Source organism: Sinocyclocheilus rhinocerous, unplaced genomic scaffold, assembly GCF_001515625.1.
Source record: "Sinocyclocheilus rhinocerous isolate Xijiao unplaced genomic scaffold, SAMN03320098_v1.1 scaffold11717, whole genome shotgun sequence".
NCBI lineage: Eukaryota > Metazoa > Chordata > Actinopteri > Cypriniformes > Cyprinidae > Sinocyclocheilus > Sinocyclocheilus rhinocerous.
This window is the reverse complement of record NW_015639155.1, coordinates 10,410-29,183: the sequence shown is the minus strand read 5'-3', so window position 1 is coordinate 29,183 and position 18,774 is coordinate 10,410. Positions and strand designations below refer to the sequence as shown.

General features: G+C 36.6%; 1 protein-coding gene across 1 annotated transcript in view; it reads left to right on the top strand.

Moving 5' to 3' along the window:
• The first annotated feature begins 14,941 nt into the window (after window positions 1-14,941).
• The window catches only part of LOC107751035 (uncharacterized), a 9,648-nt gene continuing 5,815 nt past the window's right edge, over window positions 14,942-18,774 (top strand). The window contains exons 1-3 of the mRNA XM_016566604.1: window positions 14,942-15,025; window positions 17,632-17,890; window positions 18,062-18,095. Coding sequence (XP_016422090.1) covers window positions 14,983-15,025; window positions 17,632-17,890; window positions 18,062-18,095 — 336 coding nt within the window. The 5' untranslated portion in view covers window positions 14,942-14,982. The remainder of the gene's footprint in view (window positions 15,026-17,631; window positions 17,891-18,061; window positions 18,096-18,774) is intronic.

Genomic DNA, 18,774 nt, shown 5'->3' with positions numbered 1-18,774 from the left:
GCTCCGCCTTGGTGCCCTGCTCTGCCGGCTCTGCCTCAGTCCCTGGCCTCTCCACGTCCACCTGGACCTGGCCCTCCTTCCCTCCTCCTGTTCCACCTCCGCTCCACCGCCCTCCTGGATTGTATGGAGATAGGAGCATCTGGAAGCCGCTCTTTGGTGGGGGGGCTATGTCACAAATCCTGTCCATGCACTTCCGTTCGCTCACCACCAGAGATCACCCGCTCACTACTATGGACTCTTGCACCACACTAACTGTTGCACTTCACCCCGGACTACAGTTCCCATCATCCATTGCACTGATTACACATACACAGCTGAAGGCACTGATTACACACAGCTAAATCCAATCAGACATGCTACATAAGCCATGGACTTCCTCTTTCTCACGGCCGAGTATTGTAAGCGCATATCGCTACCCTAGCCGATAGCTACTTTACAGAGCCAGTTCCCAGTTCTAGTTGTCTAGTCTAGTCTCGTCTAGTTTCCTGTTTGCCTGTTTCCTGATTTTCGCTTGTCCTGGATTATCCCTCTCGTCTCGCCCTGTTCGAATACTGTTTGCCCCTCGCCTGGACCATAGCCTGTGTTTCGGATTAACCCTTTGGATTACCCTGTTTGGACATTGTTTGCCGGAGATCGACCACGCCCACTCACTGGACTACTCTTGTGTCTTGCCCTCAATATACCTGTTTGCCATTATCTGACCCTTGCTTGTTTTGACTTTGTTCTAGAATAAAAGCTTTGCATATGGATCCGCACGCCTCTCGTCTCGTCGGCTCCGTAACAATTTCAATATATTTAACAGTGTTTCACATATATGTGAATATATTACCATTCTGTATGGGCTATTTGTCTACTATTTTTGTCCATGGGTGTTCTTGCTTAATAATAAATGTTCAACCAGCAATGTAGTAATTTTTAATCAATAGCTGGATTAAATAAAACAAGCATGTTTGGTCAAAGAATTAATCCAACCACCTGGGTAAAATAACCCAATTATTGATATAATAATTTTATATTTCACTTTTTGACTGCAAATGTCCATAACGCTGGAAATGCCATTTGTTTATAGGGCAAACATTTATCCAATTGCTTGAAGTACAAATGTGGTCTTTATCTTATATTAGGGTATAGTTTTTGAACTGGTTATTGTTTATCCTAAGAAAAATGTGAGGGAAAAAAAGTTTCTCAGTTGTTGTTGCTACTGTACGTCGCACGTTAAGTGTGTCAGAATGTCTCACAACATTCAAATGCAAACAGCACCCTCCCCAAATTTAAGTCTAGCCAGCTCAGGTGAGCTCAGACGAGGTACAATAGGCTATTTCGTTTTCCGCTCGGTCCCGCTCACAACTGAGCTTAAAAGCCCGTCAAGGTAAAGCATGAACATGGAAGCACTCGGATGAATGATCACCATGTAACACCAATAATTGTTTAAGGTCCTGCATCCTACAGTGTATTTTGTCTGTGTAATTTGGCTATACATTATATTTATAATATAAGGAAAGAAGTCTGAGAATGATAGAGGGTTGTCACAGAACCTATTACCCAGGCAAAGAGCCATTTAAGAACCATTCGACTATTTCTAAAAGTTAACTGACTGAGCATTAGCAGCATTTTGCTTATTCAAATAATTACATTCTGTTTACTTCTTATTGAATAGCTACAGTACATTCGTGCAACTGTTAAACATTAACGCCTACTTTAAAATATGGCCTATTCTTCGTTTTCCCCATAACATTAACACTACTCATTTTTAAGCAGTTTGGCGATTAATCACCCTAACATTAACACCAATCATCATAATCCCACACAAATAGCCAAAACAGTACATTTAAAGAAAATAAAATGAATAGGCGGTCTCTTTTTAAACGTTATTTCTGGTCCCATTTTTTGAGCTTGAACATTCTGTCACACAGTCAACCATGACGAAGATTTCCTTGAAGATGAGCATGAAGATCAGGTCTTTGTGGATAGCAGGGCATAATTTTTCTGACATCAGAACATTCTTGATGCAGTCAGGTGTTCATGTCTCCAGTGACACTATTAGACGACATTGTCGTCTTCTTCGCCAGACTCCTGCAACTAAAAAACATCTATATTGAAAGTGACCAGGTATGTTAGTGTTTGTAAGTTATCGTATAAAAATCTACATTAAGCTGACATGGCATGAAATGTAATTCTTTTTTCATAGTGCTGTACTTCAATGCATTGAATAAATACTGCATGAAGACGATGAACGTTCTGCTAAAAAATTCAAAACTAGCTTCAGTCCTGATTGCAGTTAAAAATATCACTCAGTACCATCAGAAGGTCCATAAAGAAACTTGGATGGACTTATGGCAAAGCCCGGTCAGCATCTATAATCATAGCTATACTGTACAGTGACTCATTTTCAATATTTACGCATTTTTTACAAAGAGTGAAATATTTTCACAGGACCTACCTTATGATCAGGGACAACAACAAGGCCCTGTGCCTTAGCCAAGTGCAGCAGTGGTTGGATGTTGAGGAGACCTTTGACAATGTAATATTTGCTGACAAAACAACCGTTGCTTTGGAGCGCTTTGCTTTGATGTGCTATAAAAAAGTGTCGGCACGTTGCAAAACCTCAGGCCAAAACATCCCATAAAACTTCATGTTTGGGGGGCCATATCCCGTCAGGGACCAGGACCAATATTTGTCTTCGAAGGTTAGTTCAAGAATACTGTACAGCTTAAATTTTAACAACATCTTGAATAGTTTCTAAATATCGCTGAATTTTGACTTGCAAATTTACAGGAATTATGGACCAACACTATTACCAAGAAAGCATAATAAAATCTGCACTGGCGCCATACATTCAACACCACTTTAAAGGACCTCATCGCTTCTTCCAAGGTAAAAATGAACTTTTATTTTTTGATAATTTCTGAAAGAATAATATGTGTTTCCTAATATTTATCTTTATTTATAATACAGATAATGATCCAAAACATACAGCGGAAAGACAGTGTATTGCTGAGGAGGGGATCAACTGGGTGAAAACACCAGCCGAGTATGTGTCTTTTGTTCTTGGTAGCGTTATGTTAGACGAACTCGTTCATGAAATGAGTACATGCAAATTTCCTCTAACTTGCCTCTTGCCGGCAGATCAGCAGATCTCAGCCCCATCGAGCTGGTTTGGCACGCACTGAAGGAGTTTGTCAGACGTGAGGCTAAGCCACGGAACAAAGCTGAGCTTCTCCATTCCATTGTGACCTTCTGGACAGATCGCCTGACAAAAAGACCTGCAATAAATACATTGATCACCTTCAGAAGGTTTTGCTGGCGGTGGTACAGCGCAACGGGGGTTCTACCGGAATGTAGAAATTTATATTTATTGATCTGTTTTCATTATTTATTAAAGAAAATTGCTGATTATAATAGCCTGCTGTGTTTCATCTCTTCAGTACACAAAGAATGCAAAAACACAAACTTTTGGCTAAGGCCCGTTAAAAGAAAGTACTGAAAATATGTTTATTTTACGATCATTTAGTTTGATGTATTTCAATGTTAAGGTTTCAATTAATATATTGACAATCAAAAAATCATTGGGTTGAATTTGGGTAGTTTTTAGCCTAGCTGCTGGGTGAATAGAACCATGTGAATTAATACTTACACATTAACTTTATCCTCTAAATCTTTAAACATTGATTAAACATAAATTGAACATTGATTTAATGTTATACACAGTAATTGTTATGCTTACATTTAGGCAGAAACTTAATTTTTTGAGGTGCATGATGCCTTTATTATTATGAAGTGAAATGAATGACTAGCCATTCTCTTGCTTTGCGTACATAAAGACAAGCAAAGTTAATTCGCAGTCGAGTTCGTGGTCAGCAAGATCAATGGCGCGGAAAATCTTGAAATATTATTAGAACTTTATTGTTTGTTTATTAATGCAGAAATATCTGTGTATTCTGCTGTTGAAAACACACTGCTTAATGTTACACAATAATTATTTTTGTTTTAGATAGAACATGTCTATGTTGCGTTAAGCAAAAATAGCCTCCAGCAGTGTGACTGAATTTTAATTTGTGTAATTTCAGTTGGAGGGGGTTGGGGTTTGGAACAGTTGAGCTCCATCGTGGGGGCTGCAAAGGCGTGAATTGCTGCTCTTTCATATGGAGAGTGTCTGATGTCTCATGAGCATTTGAGAGCAGGTTTAGGCAAAGTGTTACGCGGCAACGCAGCTATTTTGGCCATACAAAAGTAAAAACTTATCGCAATAATAAAAAGACTCAAATGTTTTTGCTCATGCATGTCAGGGAGGCGCCCACGCGACCACTTGCATTTTTTCCTGATAATGAAACAACTTTAAATCAGTTTGAAACTGATTTTATTTATGTAAATTAAATCATAATAACAACAAAACGTTGTGCTTTTGTAAAATAATGAAAACAAACAGGATGGGCTTTCTGCCGTCTCTGTGAATTGGAGCGCGTCTCAAAAAAAGAAGCAAAACTCAGCGTGTGGCTGTCTCACATGCAGTACAAGAAAAATACATGCAAAGCTTGAAATGTCTACATTTAAATGAACCAATTCAAAACGAAATCAAATACTCCCTGATTATGTAATCTGTATCAAGGTTGCATTTTGTCCAGGCTACTGTGGAGATGAGAGTCAGCACTGTAAATTTCATCTCGCAGCCGACAAGAAAACAATAGTATATTAATAAATAATAAAAATGTCTCCATTTCCTATACATTCATAATCATTGGGCTACTTTTGCCTGTGCTTTGTGGCAAACTTTATGCGTGTGCTTGAGCGCGGAATATATTAATGCTCATTATGGATTAGTAGTTGATTTAATGTAAATGTGCGCTTTGTTGAATAATAACTTAAATTAACGACTACTAGTTAACTAAAAAATCTTTAGTGGGGGGCAGCCCTAATAAATAACCACTAGACGTCTATGTTAAAGTTTTTAAAGCATTTTATATGCGTTTCCATAGTCGGTTAAATTCTGCTTTCAGAACTGTCGCGTCCGCATTGATTTTTCCTTTGAAACACAAAAACGAAAATTTAAACAAAATTGATTATTTTGGGTTTTGTAAATAGCCAACCCTTCTCCATTTGGCAAATATTGTTGCTTCTGGTTTGTACATTGTAAATTACAGAACATCTACAAAATATGTTGTCTCCCAAAAACTCTTGTCTTTTTTGTCACGTCTGTAAGGCATGACTATTTCCCTAATCTAAAATATAAAACAGGTTTATAGACGGATATTTTCTGATGTCTGGACTCTATTTTCAAGGGTTTAGAAAAATATGAAGAGATGGTTCAATATATTGGTAATGAATACATTTTATGAGAATTTAGGGTATATTCCAGGTTTTGACTGCGAATGTCCGTAATGCTGGAATTGCCCATATTTTCAGTTTTCAGCTGAAAGTTTTAGTACCTCTTTATTAGTTTTTATATTGCAAAATACTATTTCGTTATATAATGTCTTTGCTGAATAATGAAAGAACTTGTGAGTTTAAACTTAAAGGCATTTTATTAATTTGTTCAGTAGGCTATTTATAGTTTCATTGTTTTGTCTAAATCATGGCCAGGTTTTATTTATTTGTTTCTTGTTCAATAGTGGGAAAGAAATAATACAATGTGCTCACATTTTCACTAAAATTAAGGAAGGAATTCATTTTAAAAAATGTTCAACGATTTCTTTTCTTAAATTAATCATTTTCTTAATTCGGGCATGTCATGTGCAGGAGTTGTCTACTGTAGTTCTCTGTCCTGCTAAATAAGGACAGATAACAAAGTATGTCCGTGACATGTAGAAATTGTAACGTCTATTGCAGGAATTATTGTATGTAAATTTCAAACATTTGTCTTTGTGACAAATATGAAGTAATGTGACACTGACATTAGCATATCCACATTGAATATGCTTCCACTTGTAATGCTCCAATACAAAGTAAACTACCTTTACTTTATTTTATGGTAATGTAACATATCATTCAATAATAAATAATAAATGAATAATAATAAATAATACTGCACACAAGTTACATTTGTAAACTTAAAATACAGTGTAGTGTGTAACAGAGTAAAATGTAAGCACAGGCTCACTGTCATTTACTAGTATATGCTGCTTGAGTTCGTTCTGAATAACAAACGCACTAAAGTACTAAATTTGCTTCTGTGAATATGAATTATTTTAACTAGTTTATCTTAGATTACAGACCAACTGCAACCAATTTATCCACTACCGCAGCCATCAATGAGCCATTCGGCAGAGTGCAATGCAATATGCGAGGGAATGTGCTCCAACATGTTCACATTCTAACTTTTCAAATCTGTGGTTAAAGCGCCACTTAGCCGTAAGAGGCAGTAAATTTCACATTTTTTATGTTGCCGCTGCGGCAACGGCGGCGGTAGAAGTATTATTCTGGATGAGTAACATCGGTATATAATACTTAGACTTAAACTTAAAAGTAATCAGTATAGGCGTCAGCCAGTTAAAATAGCAAGAAATCTTTAATCGTATCAGCTGTAAAAAGTCTGATCAGAGCATCACATCAGTCCACATCAAGCAGTACTTGTGAAAAGCAAACAGTGATTTAATAAGGCAGGATGTCTCTGTCACTGGACTCCAGATTAGCTGACCTGCTTTTTTTTGTGAGATCCGATATTTCATACACTCATGGCTGGACGTATCATTGGGCTTGACTGGGCTGCAGTGCTTTACCTGTTTATGTTCGTTTGATTTGTTCAGTTACATGCCAGCCACAAATGATTAGTCACATTTCCACTGTTGGGCCAGTGTGAGTGAGGGCTTTAAACAGGCCAGCCAGGGCTAATAGCCTCTGACTGCGAGCTTTAAGGCAATAATCAAACAGGGTTAAATAGGTATTTATCATTTTTTCACATAGAAGGACACACACACTGAATCAGAAAAACAGCAGAACCTCTGCATCTCCAAGTAATATTGTGTTCCTCAAAGAATCCACACATTGGAATTAATCAGTTGAGTAAATGATTGAATTAGGCTACTCATTCATAAATACAGTCATTTGCTTCATTAAGTTAATTAGCATTTTGATCCAATCGGTTGAATGATGGACTCAACTCACTCAATAAAACAGTGGTTCGCTGGCACCTACTGGCGGTTTTAGTTTCATATTTAAAAGTAGCCTAATATTTTATTTTTTCAATTATTTAATATTTCAACATTAAATAGATTATCTCTTGACATAATTTGTGCAATTATAATTGCTGTGTATATTCATTCATGCCACATCTGAGCTGCATGTGTAGCTGAACAGACATCTGAACAGTATGTGTAAAACCAAAGATGAATTTTGTTGATACTGATTGCATTTGATTTATAATAGTCATGCAGTGATGTTTAATTCGGATTCAATACATTGATGTCACAACTGGGTTGCTGTAGTAATGCATACAACGAGGAAGAAGAAAATCCAAACTATATTCATTGTATCAACCAAGAATACAAAGGAACACAACCACATGATGCAATCAAGGATGATGGGGAAACCAGAGGAAGGGAGGAGCCCGGAGGAGTGAATGGTCGAGGCGCAGCCAGAGAGCTGGAAGTCCGTGGTGGAGGCTGAGCGACAACTGACCGAAGTTGATCCAGAGGGAGCCCAGAGAAGTTCCAGGACAGACGGGCCACGGTGGAGATGAGGGAACACAGAGCCACGGCGGAGCCGAAGGGCTGACACTTCAAGGTGGAGACATAGGCTTGGTATAACATACAATTTGTTGGTCCGATCTTCTGTTACAACTGGGTTGCTGTAGTAATGTAGATGATGAGGAAGAAGGAAATCCAAACGGTATTTATTAAGTTAACTGAAAATATAGAGGAACACAACCACATAACACAGACGAGATTGGACCAAGGACTGAAAGACACAGGAAGTATACTGTATATGCACAGGCTAAACGAGGGAATTAATGAATTAACGTACAGTAGTTGAACGGAAAAATTAACTAACATGTAACCATAGAAACTGATCTTCTCTCAATTGAGAGATCTAGGCATGTTGCATATTAATTGTTGTAGGAACCTCAAAGCATATTTTAATTTTTGTGTATTTTGTGCTACTCCCAGTGCTGGCCCTATCTATTAAACAATATAAGTGGTTGCACAGGTCCCCCAAGCCACCAGGGGGCCCCATGCCAGTGGCTCCGACAGTACTGCTGGGTAATAGCTTTGATAAAGTTTGTCTTCGTCAGTTGTGTGCGTTAATGCTTGAAAATGAAGAGGCGGCAGTATCAGTCTGGTGTAGAGAAGAGGAAAAATAGGAAATAAAGTGAGGAAGATAAGGGTAAATAATGAATTAAAAAAAATATATTGTTGAAATGGCAGTTGAATCATGTCTTATTGATTTAATTCGGCAATGTCAGTGTTGTGCATGGTGTTACTGTGGACACTTCATAATATGTGAAGAATTCTAGATACCCTATTATCTGAATTGTTTACATTTTTAAAATGCACATTAGTTTCTCCTCCATTTACCAGTTATTTCACAACACTGCATGTTTGCTGCATAAAAATTCAGTCTGATTGTGAAAACGAAAACACAGAAGATTTGCAAAGATCCATGTGCAGGAGGTTTAATAGGGTAAGACAAAGCAGGGTCAAAACAGGCGTGGGTCAAACACAGAGAAAGAAAGATAAATCCGAGCAGACAAGTCCAAAACAGCAGGCAGAGACATACATGGGAAAACAGCAAAAGTCCAACTCAGAAAGGGATATACAGAGGATAATGCTTAAAATCGCTCACTCAAAATGATGATGAAGACTTGGCAAGGATACTATGGCAGGCTAGGGCTGTACATACACAAGCTGATGAACCAACTGAACAGGTGAGGGGTGAACCAGACGTTAGGGCTGGGCGATATGGCCAAAAAATTATCACAATAATGTTTTTTCATATCAGTCGATATTGATAATTATCATGATAAATGTCAAATTGTTATTTCTTTCAAGTTTAAAGGCAGATATTTGCTCCAATGTGAAAGTTGTAAAAACCAGACGGTTAATTGTGGCTTTAAACTTTTCTTCATGGTCAGAACACGACAAACACTTCACGTTTTTGAATTCTTTACACTTTTCCAGTCATTTTTCCTTAACAAAATAAATATCTTAATAGAAAAAATAATTTCCTAGTTCTGCACGTTCTAATGAGTAATATTGTTTCAAATCAAGAAACAGGTGTGTGTTGCCTGATAATATTAATAATAATATAAAAATTTTTGTCTCTTAGAAATACACATTTAATAGTAGCTTAAGTTAGGATGTAGATGTAGATTTATCTTCATTATCAAAATCGGTAATATCTGTAATTATTGTAGCAATCTCATTTTATATGGTGAAATTTAATTATTCTGACTGAGTTTTTTTTATTTTTTTTTATTAACCACTGGTCTTCCATAGTAGCATACATTTAGATCATGATAATCACAGTTCAAACTACAAATATTGCACCTCAATACCATGGTAAAAATGTAATATGGTTTTTAGGTATTTGTATGAAAAATAGTAGCTAGTCTAAATAAATTTAGTATAAATGCATAAACGCTATAGCTTAATCACAAAAAAATACTGTAATTATATTCCATTACTCCTCCTTCAATACATTTAAAACATGTCTACATTAATAATATAAATTCGACACAAATACCCACATTTCTGACACAATACCACAGTGCAGTTAGTGCTACTACAGTAAATCTATGGTAAATGATGGCGATTTGTAGAATAAAAATTATCATTGTGCACAGTGTTTCTCCTGTTTGTCAGCGCTGTTTCATCTGGCTGTAAACAGAGTTATTTGTGTTCTTCACTGAATGCAAGCGCTTCACACTGGATCTCACAGCACCATTTGATCGAGACTCATCAGCGAGTGAACACATCTGCTCTAGTGAAGCTCGCGCCGCGCCCCCGTTTAAACTTCGATCCGAGTGGATAAACGCTCCGAGTGAAGCGGGATTTATACTTTCACCTGGCTCCGCTCTGCGAGCCTCCACTGACTGCTCATGCACCTTCCCAAACGGACGAGGCTTTTATACTTGTCGTGTTCGCCGTTGTACTATTCTTTGAAACGACAGGGGGCGACGAGGAGTAATTGTCCTCTAAAACCATTGGGAATCACTGGTGAGAAGAAGTCATTTGCCGGTACAAGACTTCTTGTGTGATGAATGAGTTGATGAATTAATAATTTCTTTATGTAAGCACTGATAAAAACAATCTTAAACTATTGGCTTTATTTCGCATCAGACACAAGACAACTTTAAGCAAATAGTGTATAAATAGTATCTAAATGAATTCTAATTCTATTTTTATACAATAAAAATAAAATAAAACGTACTTCAAATTAAAAGCCTTGGACAAACTATGCAAAAAAACGATGCATTGTTTTCCGTCAAAGCGTCAAAAAGCACCTGATGGAGTTTGAACTTCACATCAAACTGCTTCTGTTTCACACAAATGCCGACACAGACGTGCATGCTCGGCTAGAATCGACCTGAACACTGAGTTTGCGCGCTCTCAAAGCAAACTTCCACCAACACTGCAATGACGTCATATTCGCCGCGCGCACCCAAGCGAACTTGCGGACGCGTCGAATATAAATCAGCCTTGACGCGCTTCAAATGAGTTGCGCTCTTTCATTCCGCCTTTGCCTCATAAAGATTATATGGAAAATGTATTGACCTCTTGTTATCATTTATTGAGGAAATTTATATCGCGCAATATTTATCGTTATCGATTTATCACCCAGCCCTACCGGACGTTAATATTCAGCTGATGGCTGCCTGGTACGGTTGCAACCTTCAGCGAGGCAAAATAAGGGACACCCTGTTACAGCCCTACCCCTTTTTCCTTTGTATTTTGTTGTGAGATTGCAGGGACAGAGGCTCCTCCTTGATGGGCGGGAGTGCAGTGCTGATCATGGGCCACAGCTGGGACACTCTATTTAAGAGGCTCATGGATTTTGGCTTGTTCTCTTTCATTTTTGTTTTGTGTTCTTGTTTGAAGAGTGGGTTCTTGAGATTGTGTGTTCCCATTTTTGTTGCCACAACTCCACAAACCCCATTTCCAACAGCTATTTGATTTGTTGTTCCTCTCATTATTCTTTAATATTTTGACCCTAGACATTATTTGTTTAACTTTAAATAAATATATCTTCTTTATTGAAACTCACTCGGTTCGAGTCTCGTACAGGCAGGGATTGTAGGTGGGGGGAGTGAATGTACAGCGCTCTCTCCCACCTTCAATACCATGACTGAGGTGCCCTTGAGCAAGCCTGACACTCCCTCTGATGCGAAATAAACCAATATCCCGAGTTATTCAGTTACTCCAACAGTACATTGACTGAACTGCTGTAATAAGAGAACCGATGATGGGATGAACACGAGCAGAGCAGCTGATAGACTGAGCATGAGTGCTGTGAACGTACACGCCCACTGCTACTGCTGTGTGTGTGCACTTTGGATGGGATAAATGCAGAGCACTAATTCTGAGTATGGGTCACCATACTTGGCCACATGTCATGTCACTTTTTTTTGTTTTTTTTTTCCACTTTGAGCCGGGTCGTAACACACCCATTCATGACCCACCCCAAATAATCAGTGAGGAATTCATAGCTTAACAATAAACCATGAGAAAACATGCTTAAGTATGTAACCTTGCAAGAGAACACATTAATATTGTTATTTTAAATTTGATTATTTACAATTATTAATTATTATTAGTCTTTTTTTGACAGTTCAGCAGCTGTTACCTATGTGGGATGAATTTTTATTTTTTTATTCATTTGCCTAAATTAGGACTACATTATTATGTAATCATTTGTCCCATTTTTTTTATCTAAATAATTTAGAATTTTTAAAACTTTTTAAAAGGCCAAATTGTATATGACAAAAGCCTGTATGATTATTTATTATGTATATATTTATGATTAATATAAATAATAAATTAATAATAGGGTCTAAAATTAATTATAATCTATTAAATCATCTGTCTAATAATGTCTAAAAGTAGAATAATTATGTCTACCAAGCTCTGATAATGGATGGAATATTATTTTAACGGACTATCCAAATTTTAATAAAACAATAGGCCTATAACTTTGCAAGCACGGATGTGTCTGTCACTTTAAAGGTATGTTTCACCCAAAAATGAAAATTCTGTCATAATTTACCCAGGTTGTTCTAAACCTGCATAAAGTTATTTCTTCTGTTGAACACAAAAGAAGATACTTTAAAGAATGTGGGTAACTAAACAGCTTTTTCAAGAGGACGAAAAGCATGTTATTCAAGTATTTTGCTGAACATCAGAAAGTGTGATGATACAAAACATATCGAAAATTATGATTATGACTTACTGTCACTGTATGAGGATGTGTTTGCCTCGACTGCATTACAGTTTTTGAAACAACTGATGGAGCAAATTAAAGCATTACTCATTTTATTTATTTTTAAAAGATGAATGTATGCGTGTTAAGGACCATAATAAGATTTATGAAATACCTGTACAGTAATTATAGATGATGACACATTCACAAATTGAGTGTGTTAAATAGAACCGATGATGAGCACGAGTAGAGCAGCTGATATACTGAACGCGCGTGCAGTGTGCTGGGTTAGAGCGGTTCTCGTTCTCGAGTCAAGAACCGGTTGCATCGGTTTTCGGATCACCAGTACACTGAACCGAGAACCGGTTTCTTTCGGACACGTCCGATTTGAGAACCGATGAGCTGATGATACTGCGCATGCGTGTAATTTCAAAAGGACGAAAAGCATGTTTTTCAAGTATTTTGCTGAACATCAGAAAGTGTGATAGTATAAAACATATTGAAACTTATGTTTATGTTTGTTCAGTTGATGATTCTGTTAGGTTATAGGATGAAGGGGTTTTTATGATCTCAGTCAGGGAAGTTGGACCATAATAATTAAGACTCTATGTTTAATTGGAACAAGGGATAATTTATGAAATACCTGTACTGTAATTATAGTTAACGATGACACATCCACAAATTGAGTTTGTATTAAATAGAACCGATGATGAGCACGAGTAGAGCAGCTGATATACTGAACGTGCCTGCAGCGGATAACGAACGTACACACCCACTGCTGGAGCGGTTCTCGTTCTCGAGTCAAGAACCGGTTGCATCGGTTTTCGGATCACCGGTACACTGAACCGAGAACTGTTCCTTTCGGACACGTCCGATTTGAGAACCGATGAGCGGATGATGCTGTGCATGCGTGATTCAGCATGAAGCTGCTGAACAGTACATGACAGCCTGTGACACCAGTCTGAACCGAACTGGTTCTTTTGGACAACTGATTGTGTGCTAATGCTATGAGCGCGTGTAAACCGAGGATTTGAATGAGGGGACCAATCTGGCAAAATGTATGTTTATTGAATAACAAATAAATCGTAATGGATTATGCATAGTATGTGGATCACGCTTCTGCGCTGATGAGAAGTAATTAATTTATTCACTTTATCTTCAATACTTATAAAACATCCTCGTTTACACATCACTGCTTGTACCTGTATTAGGGTGCTTAGTGGAAAAACTTAATTTAAAGAAACTTGTCAGATCGTGGTGATGTTTTAACTGACTGAAGCAATGACTACAAACTTTATATATTTGAATATGTTGAATGTATTTTCATCCCGGCCCTTGACGATAGTCATTGCGTCATCACGAATGACGTCATTACGTTATAGCGTAAAAGAACCGGTTCATTGAAACGAACTGTCCGAAAGAACCGGTTCGCGGAAAAGAACCGAACTTCCCATCACTAGATGTGAGCTCCAGAGGTTTTAAACTGCGCAGGTTTAGTGCATGCTGCACTCGCGTGAAAGGGCTTTAACCACACGCATCTAGGGAGACGCTATGGAAACAAAGACGCCAAAATGCAATCACGCGCGAATGAGCTTCTCTAATACTTATTATGAAATTGATTTCATTATAATTGCTATTAGTATTATAAACAGTGCAAAATACTTATTTGTTGATTCAACTATGTGTTGGCCTTTGTAAAATGCAGGACAAATCACGTCCCATATTGATTTGATATGAAACACATCATTTTAACATTAAATACGGGATGATTACATATTTTGGTATGGGTGGCAACCCTAGTAACACATGTAATACTGATTTTTGCATTGAGATGAACTAAAGCAGCAGACAGGCTAAATAAAATGCAAGTTTACTCTCTGACATCAGGTGGCGCTTATGAAACAGCAGAAATGCAGTGGTTACAATGGTTACCCCTGTGTACAATCACAACTTTGTGTTTCAGACACCTGCTTGTCACAGAGAAGAAAGAAGTCAAACTGTATTCACATGTTCTCAAACAGCCATTCACAGTCTGTTTGTAGGTGAAACCGTAGGTAGTGGGTGCCCCTTTTGAAAATCTGCTTAGGCCCCCCAAAATGCTAGGGCCGGTCCTGGCTGCTCCATAATGATGTTCTAGTTGAGGTCATATGTAGTGTAGGTATTGCCCAAAAATAAAGTCAAGCCCAGGGGCCCCCAGCCCAAGCCCTGCACTACATTTCCACCTGCGCTGTGAACGTGTACACAGCGTGTGGAACATATTATTGTTTGTGTGTTGTTTAAGCAGACTGTGTTTATTTACTTTTGTGCAATGTTCTGATGAATTTAAGTATTATATAGAGTATATATACTCTATATTGAGAGTTTAACATGTCATTTGTCAACCTCCAGCTCGATGGGATTTTCTCTGGGTTCTGATCATGATTAGCAGCTTATGTGTGCATGTGATGTTTATGAGCGCTGCTGTGTCTTCCCTTTCAGATGCAGTCGCTACAATCCCATAATGCCCTGCTCAGCATGCTGGCTGCTGGAATGTCCTAAATGAGCGCGGATTATGTGAGTGTCTCTCTCTCAGATTGAGAGTAAAGCTGCAGCTCTGCATCTCTTTGTATCTCTGCTGCTTGGCTGGGTGCAGGAATGAGTGTGGCGGTGGTGCACAAAGGATTCCTCAGGAAATATGGTAAGGTTTACACTTTCTCATTATTATCCTTTGCCGCCTTCTTTTTGTTTTTGGTTCTTATTTTGTTCCATAATGTTTTAGTCACATTTGTGTGCCACCCATTATGCTACTTATCAATACAGTTTAAAATTGTTGGTAACACTTTACAATAAGGTTCCATTTTTTAACATTAGTTAACTACAGTAGTTACAAACTAACAATGAAAAATATTTTTTAAAGCATTTAATAATCTTTGTTAATGTTGATTCCAACATTTACTAATACGTTATTCAAATCAAAAGTTGTATTTTTGAATGTTATTTAATGGACCCGAGCTAACATGGACTGAGAATAAACAGTTGTATTTGTATTAACTAACGTTAACAAAGATTAATAAATACCGTAAGATAGTATTGCTCATTGTTAGTTAATGCATTAAATCTAATTTTATGTTGCACAGATGGTTGGTGACACTGTACATTTTTTATATTTTCATTGTGCTCTTTTGGTTTTAGTCATGGTAGACTTTGTATACTTATAACTACTTTTGAAAGGTATTTGAATAGCTTATTTGATGCAAAAGTCACGAGCGTGACATTATGTTTTGCACTGCCGACATTCAGTCCAGAATGTCATACTACATTTAACATTTAACATAAAATCACTAGCTATGACATTTCACAGCTTTTATAAAAAACAGTGTAGAATAACCGAAAATATGTTATTTTACTTATATAATAGGACAAGATCTCTGTTAGCTGTCAATTGCAGTGATCTACACAACATGTCCATCGAAAAATGGATACCCATCATTATACTTTAACAGCAGTATCCTATCGTCTGACAGTGAGCTATCTGTTTGTGCTCTTTATCTGTTGCCTTCACAGCATAAAGTGTGTCAGCTCCACCTGTCCACTTTGCTTCTACCCTCTGTACGTCTCATCTATTTAGGTCATATGATGATGATGATGATGGGGATGAAAATGACTAAATTCATAATGACTTAGTTTTAGTATGACAGAATATCAGTTTCCCTACACAGCTATGATGAAACCTGCAGAAATAAATAAATAAATAAAAAAAATTATACTATAAAACTCTCCTGTCTGCTCTGAAATATTTTACCTTTGTCCAGAAAAAAAACAACAAGCTTGTACTCCTAACCCTAACCAGCATACTGTCTAAAAAGGCTCTTCCAAGCTTCATTTGTGCCCTTATGACTTACTGCTGAAATAATTAATAAGGAAAAAAACAACATGCTGAATTTTTGATAGATTTAAACTGTTTAATTTGTATTTATTTATTTTTACGTTTTATTTTTTATTCATCACCATTATATTTTTAGGGTTAAATGGAGTATGAAATAGGGTAAGATAAGGGAAGGTGTTCCCCTTAAGAACAGTATGCAGTAGTTTAGCATGTGCAGGATGATGATGATGTTTATGATAATGCATCAGCCAATGTGTTATTAGAGTATACAAACAGAAACAGTTGCTCATTTAGTTCTCACACCACAAAATGTAAAACTATTCAAAGATCTCATTTAGTTGAATAATTGATTAACTGACAGAATCCAGTAAAAGAGATTCATTTAAATATTTGCATATTTAATTGGCAATAACCTATAGGTTTTAATGAAATGCAAAGATGTCTTAAATGTAAATCTACAAATATTAAATAATAAACTTTATCAATAACAATAAGTATTTAAATTTTAAAATAATAAAGTTAGTATAAATATGCCACTCAGGGCACTTTTGTGCCAAATCTGGGAGCCCGTCTTACCTCAATCTCAATCACCTTCCAATGACTGAATCTCACAAAAGTGCATATTCAGATGAAATGACAAAATTAAAAGTAGCCTAGCAGCCATTCATCAAAAGTGCTTTGTGGCATGTAATGTCAAGAGAAAGAAATTAAACATAAGAGTAAAATTCTGCTTGAGTTTTGCTTTTATTCAAATTAAAATATAATGTAAAATATAATTCTATAAAAATATAATCTCTATCTTCCCTGTTATGTTATATTTCCCCTTTACAAAAAGGTGTGATGTTTCTAACATCATACTTGTGGGAGTAACATGTTGAAAGTCTTTTTGATGATATTTAACTGAACAGAAGTTTCTCTTACTGTCTTTGAGTATTTCATCATATTTACACTCACATTGGTCTACTATAGCTCCACTGCCTCAATACTGTAATTCAGGTATTTTGGAGAAAAAAAAAAAAAAAGAAAAAAAAAAATATATATATATATATACATATAAAAAAATAAGTACACATGTACTGTAAGTACACAAATATTGACTCTAAAAATGTAAGCCAATTTGAGGGGGGTTGAAATAATGAAATAATTCAATTTCCTATAGCTCATACAGTAGATTATCAACACTAAGGTCATGGGTTTGATTCCCAAAAATGCATGAAAGAAAAAAAAACATACTTATGCTTACAGTATTTTGAGAATCTCTTTGAACCTGAAACTTTCAGCCTGAAGTGGAAAAAATATATTTTTTAGAAGGTTTGGCAGTAACATTTTCTAAAGGAATAATGCAATTTTCTTAGCTTTTTTAGACATTTTTTTTTTTTTGAGAATCGGGAAACAGTGTGCTTCTGTTTTTCTCTAAGGTGGCTTCATGTTCAAACAATGGAAGGAAAAGTACCTGGTGTTGACGGTGGAAGGGAATCTGATGGTGTGCCGAGATGCAGACTCACCGCCGGACCAGGTGGTGGCGCTGCAGAGTAACTGTGAGTCCATAGTGGAGGGTAAAGAAATCTTGGATTTGCCCCGTTTGCCTTCTGGAGGCCGCAGAGACAGCTGCTTCGCCCTTATCCTGCCCCAAGACAAGTTCCTCCTCCCGCTCTCAGACAGTCCAGACGAGTGCACGTGAGTTCATGTCAAACTCAATCATGCACTTTAGCTTCTTGAATGATTATCCTTTGTGGGCAAAACATGCACTTTACCTTTTCCAACAGGTGGATGTTAATTTCATTTTATGTTAAGAGAAATTTCAGCAAATGTTAGTGAATGTGATATTAAAGTTTTTGTCTCCAACAGTCAATGGCTGAAGTTACTCAGGAAGGTGAAAGAGGTGAGTTTCTACATTGCATTACCACCAAATATACAGAAAGTCTTATAAACCTGGAAATAAACAGAAATTTTACCATTTACTCAGATTGTTATGCTAAAAAAGAAAAAAAAAGATAAAGAATGCACATAGAAGCATTTTCATCTGTAGTCTTATTATTTTGGACCCACTTATGCAATATAAATTAATACTTTTATTCAGCAAGAACACATTAAAATATTGGGCAGCACAGCTGTTTGCATCTTTGATAATAATCAGAAATGTTTCTTGAGCAGCAAATCAGCATATTAGAATGAGGATCATCTGACACTGAAGACTGGAGTAATGATGCTGAAAAATGTTACAATATTCTACAAACAATTCTACAATTAATAATTTAAAAATATTTTACAATATATTCACATAGAAAAAATATATTTTAAATGAATAATAATACTTCGTAATATCAATATTCTTTTTAATCAAATAAACGTAAGGGCTGTGTCATGGTTGTTGGGTCCTGATAACACTTTGTGTGACTTTTTTAGAAGGTTTATGTTATGTTTAGTATTTCATTTCTGGTAATTCTTGTCACAGATTTGAAACAGACATTTGGTTAGACTTTACATGATCATTCAAGTCAATTTAATTATTATTATTATTATTATTATTATTATTATTATTATTATTATTTTTATTATTA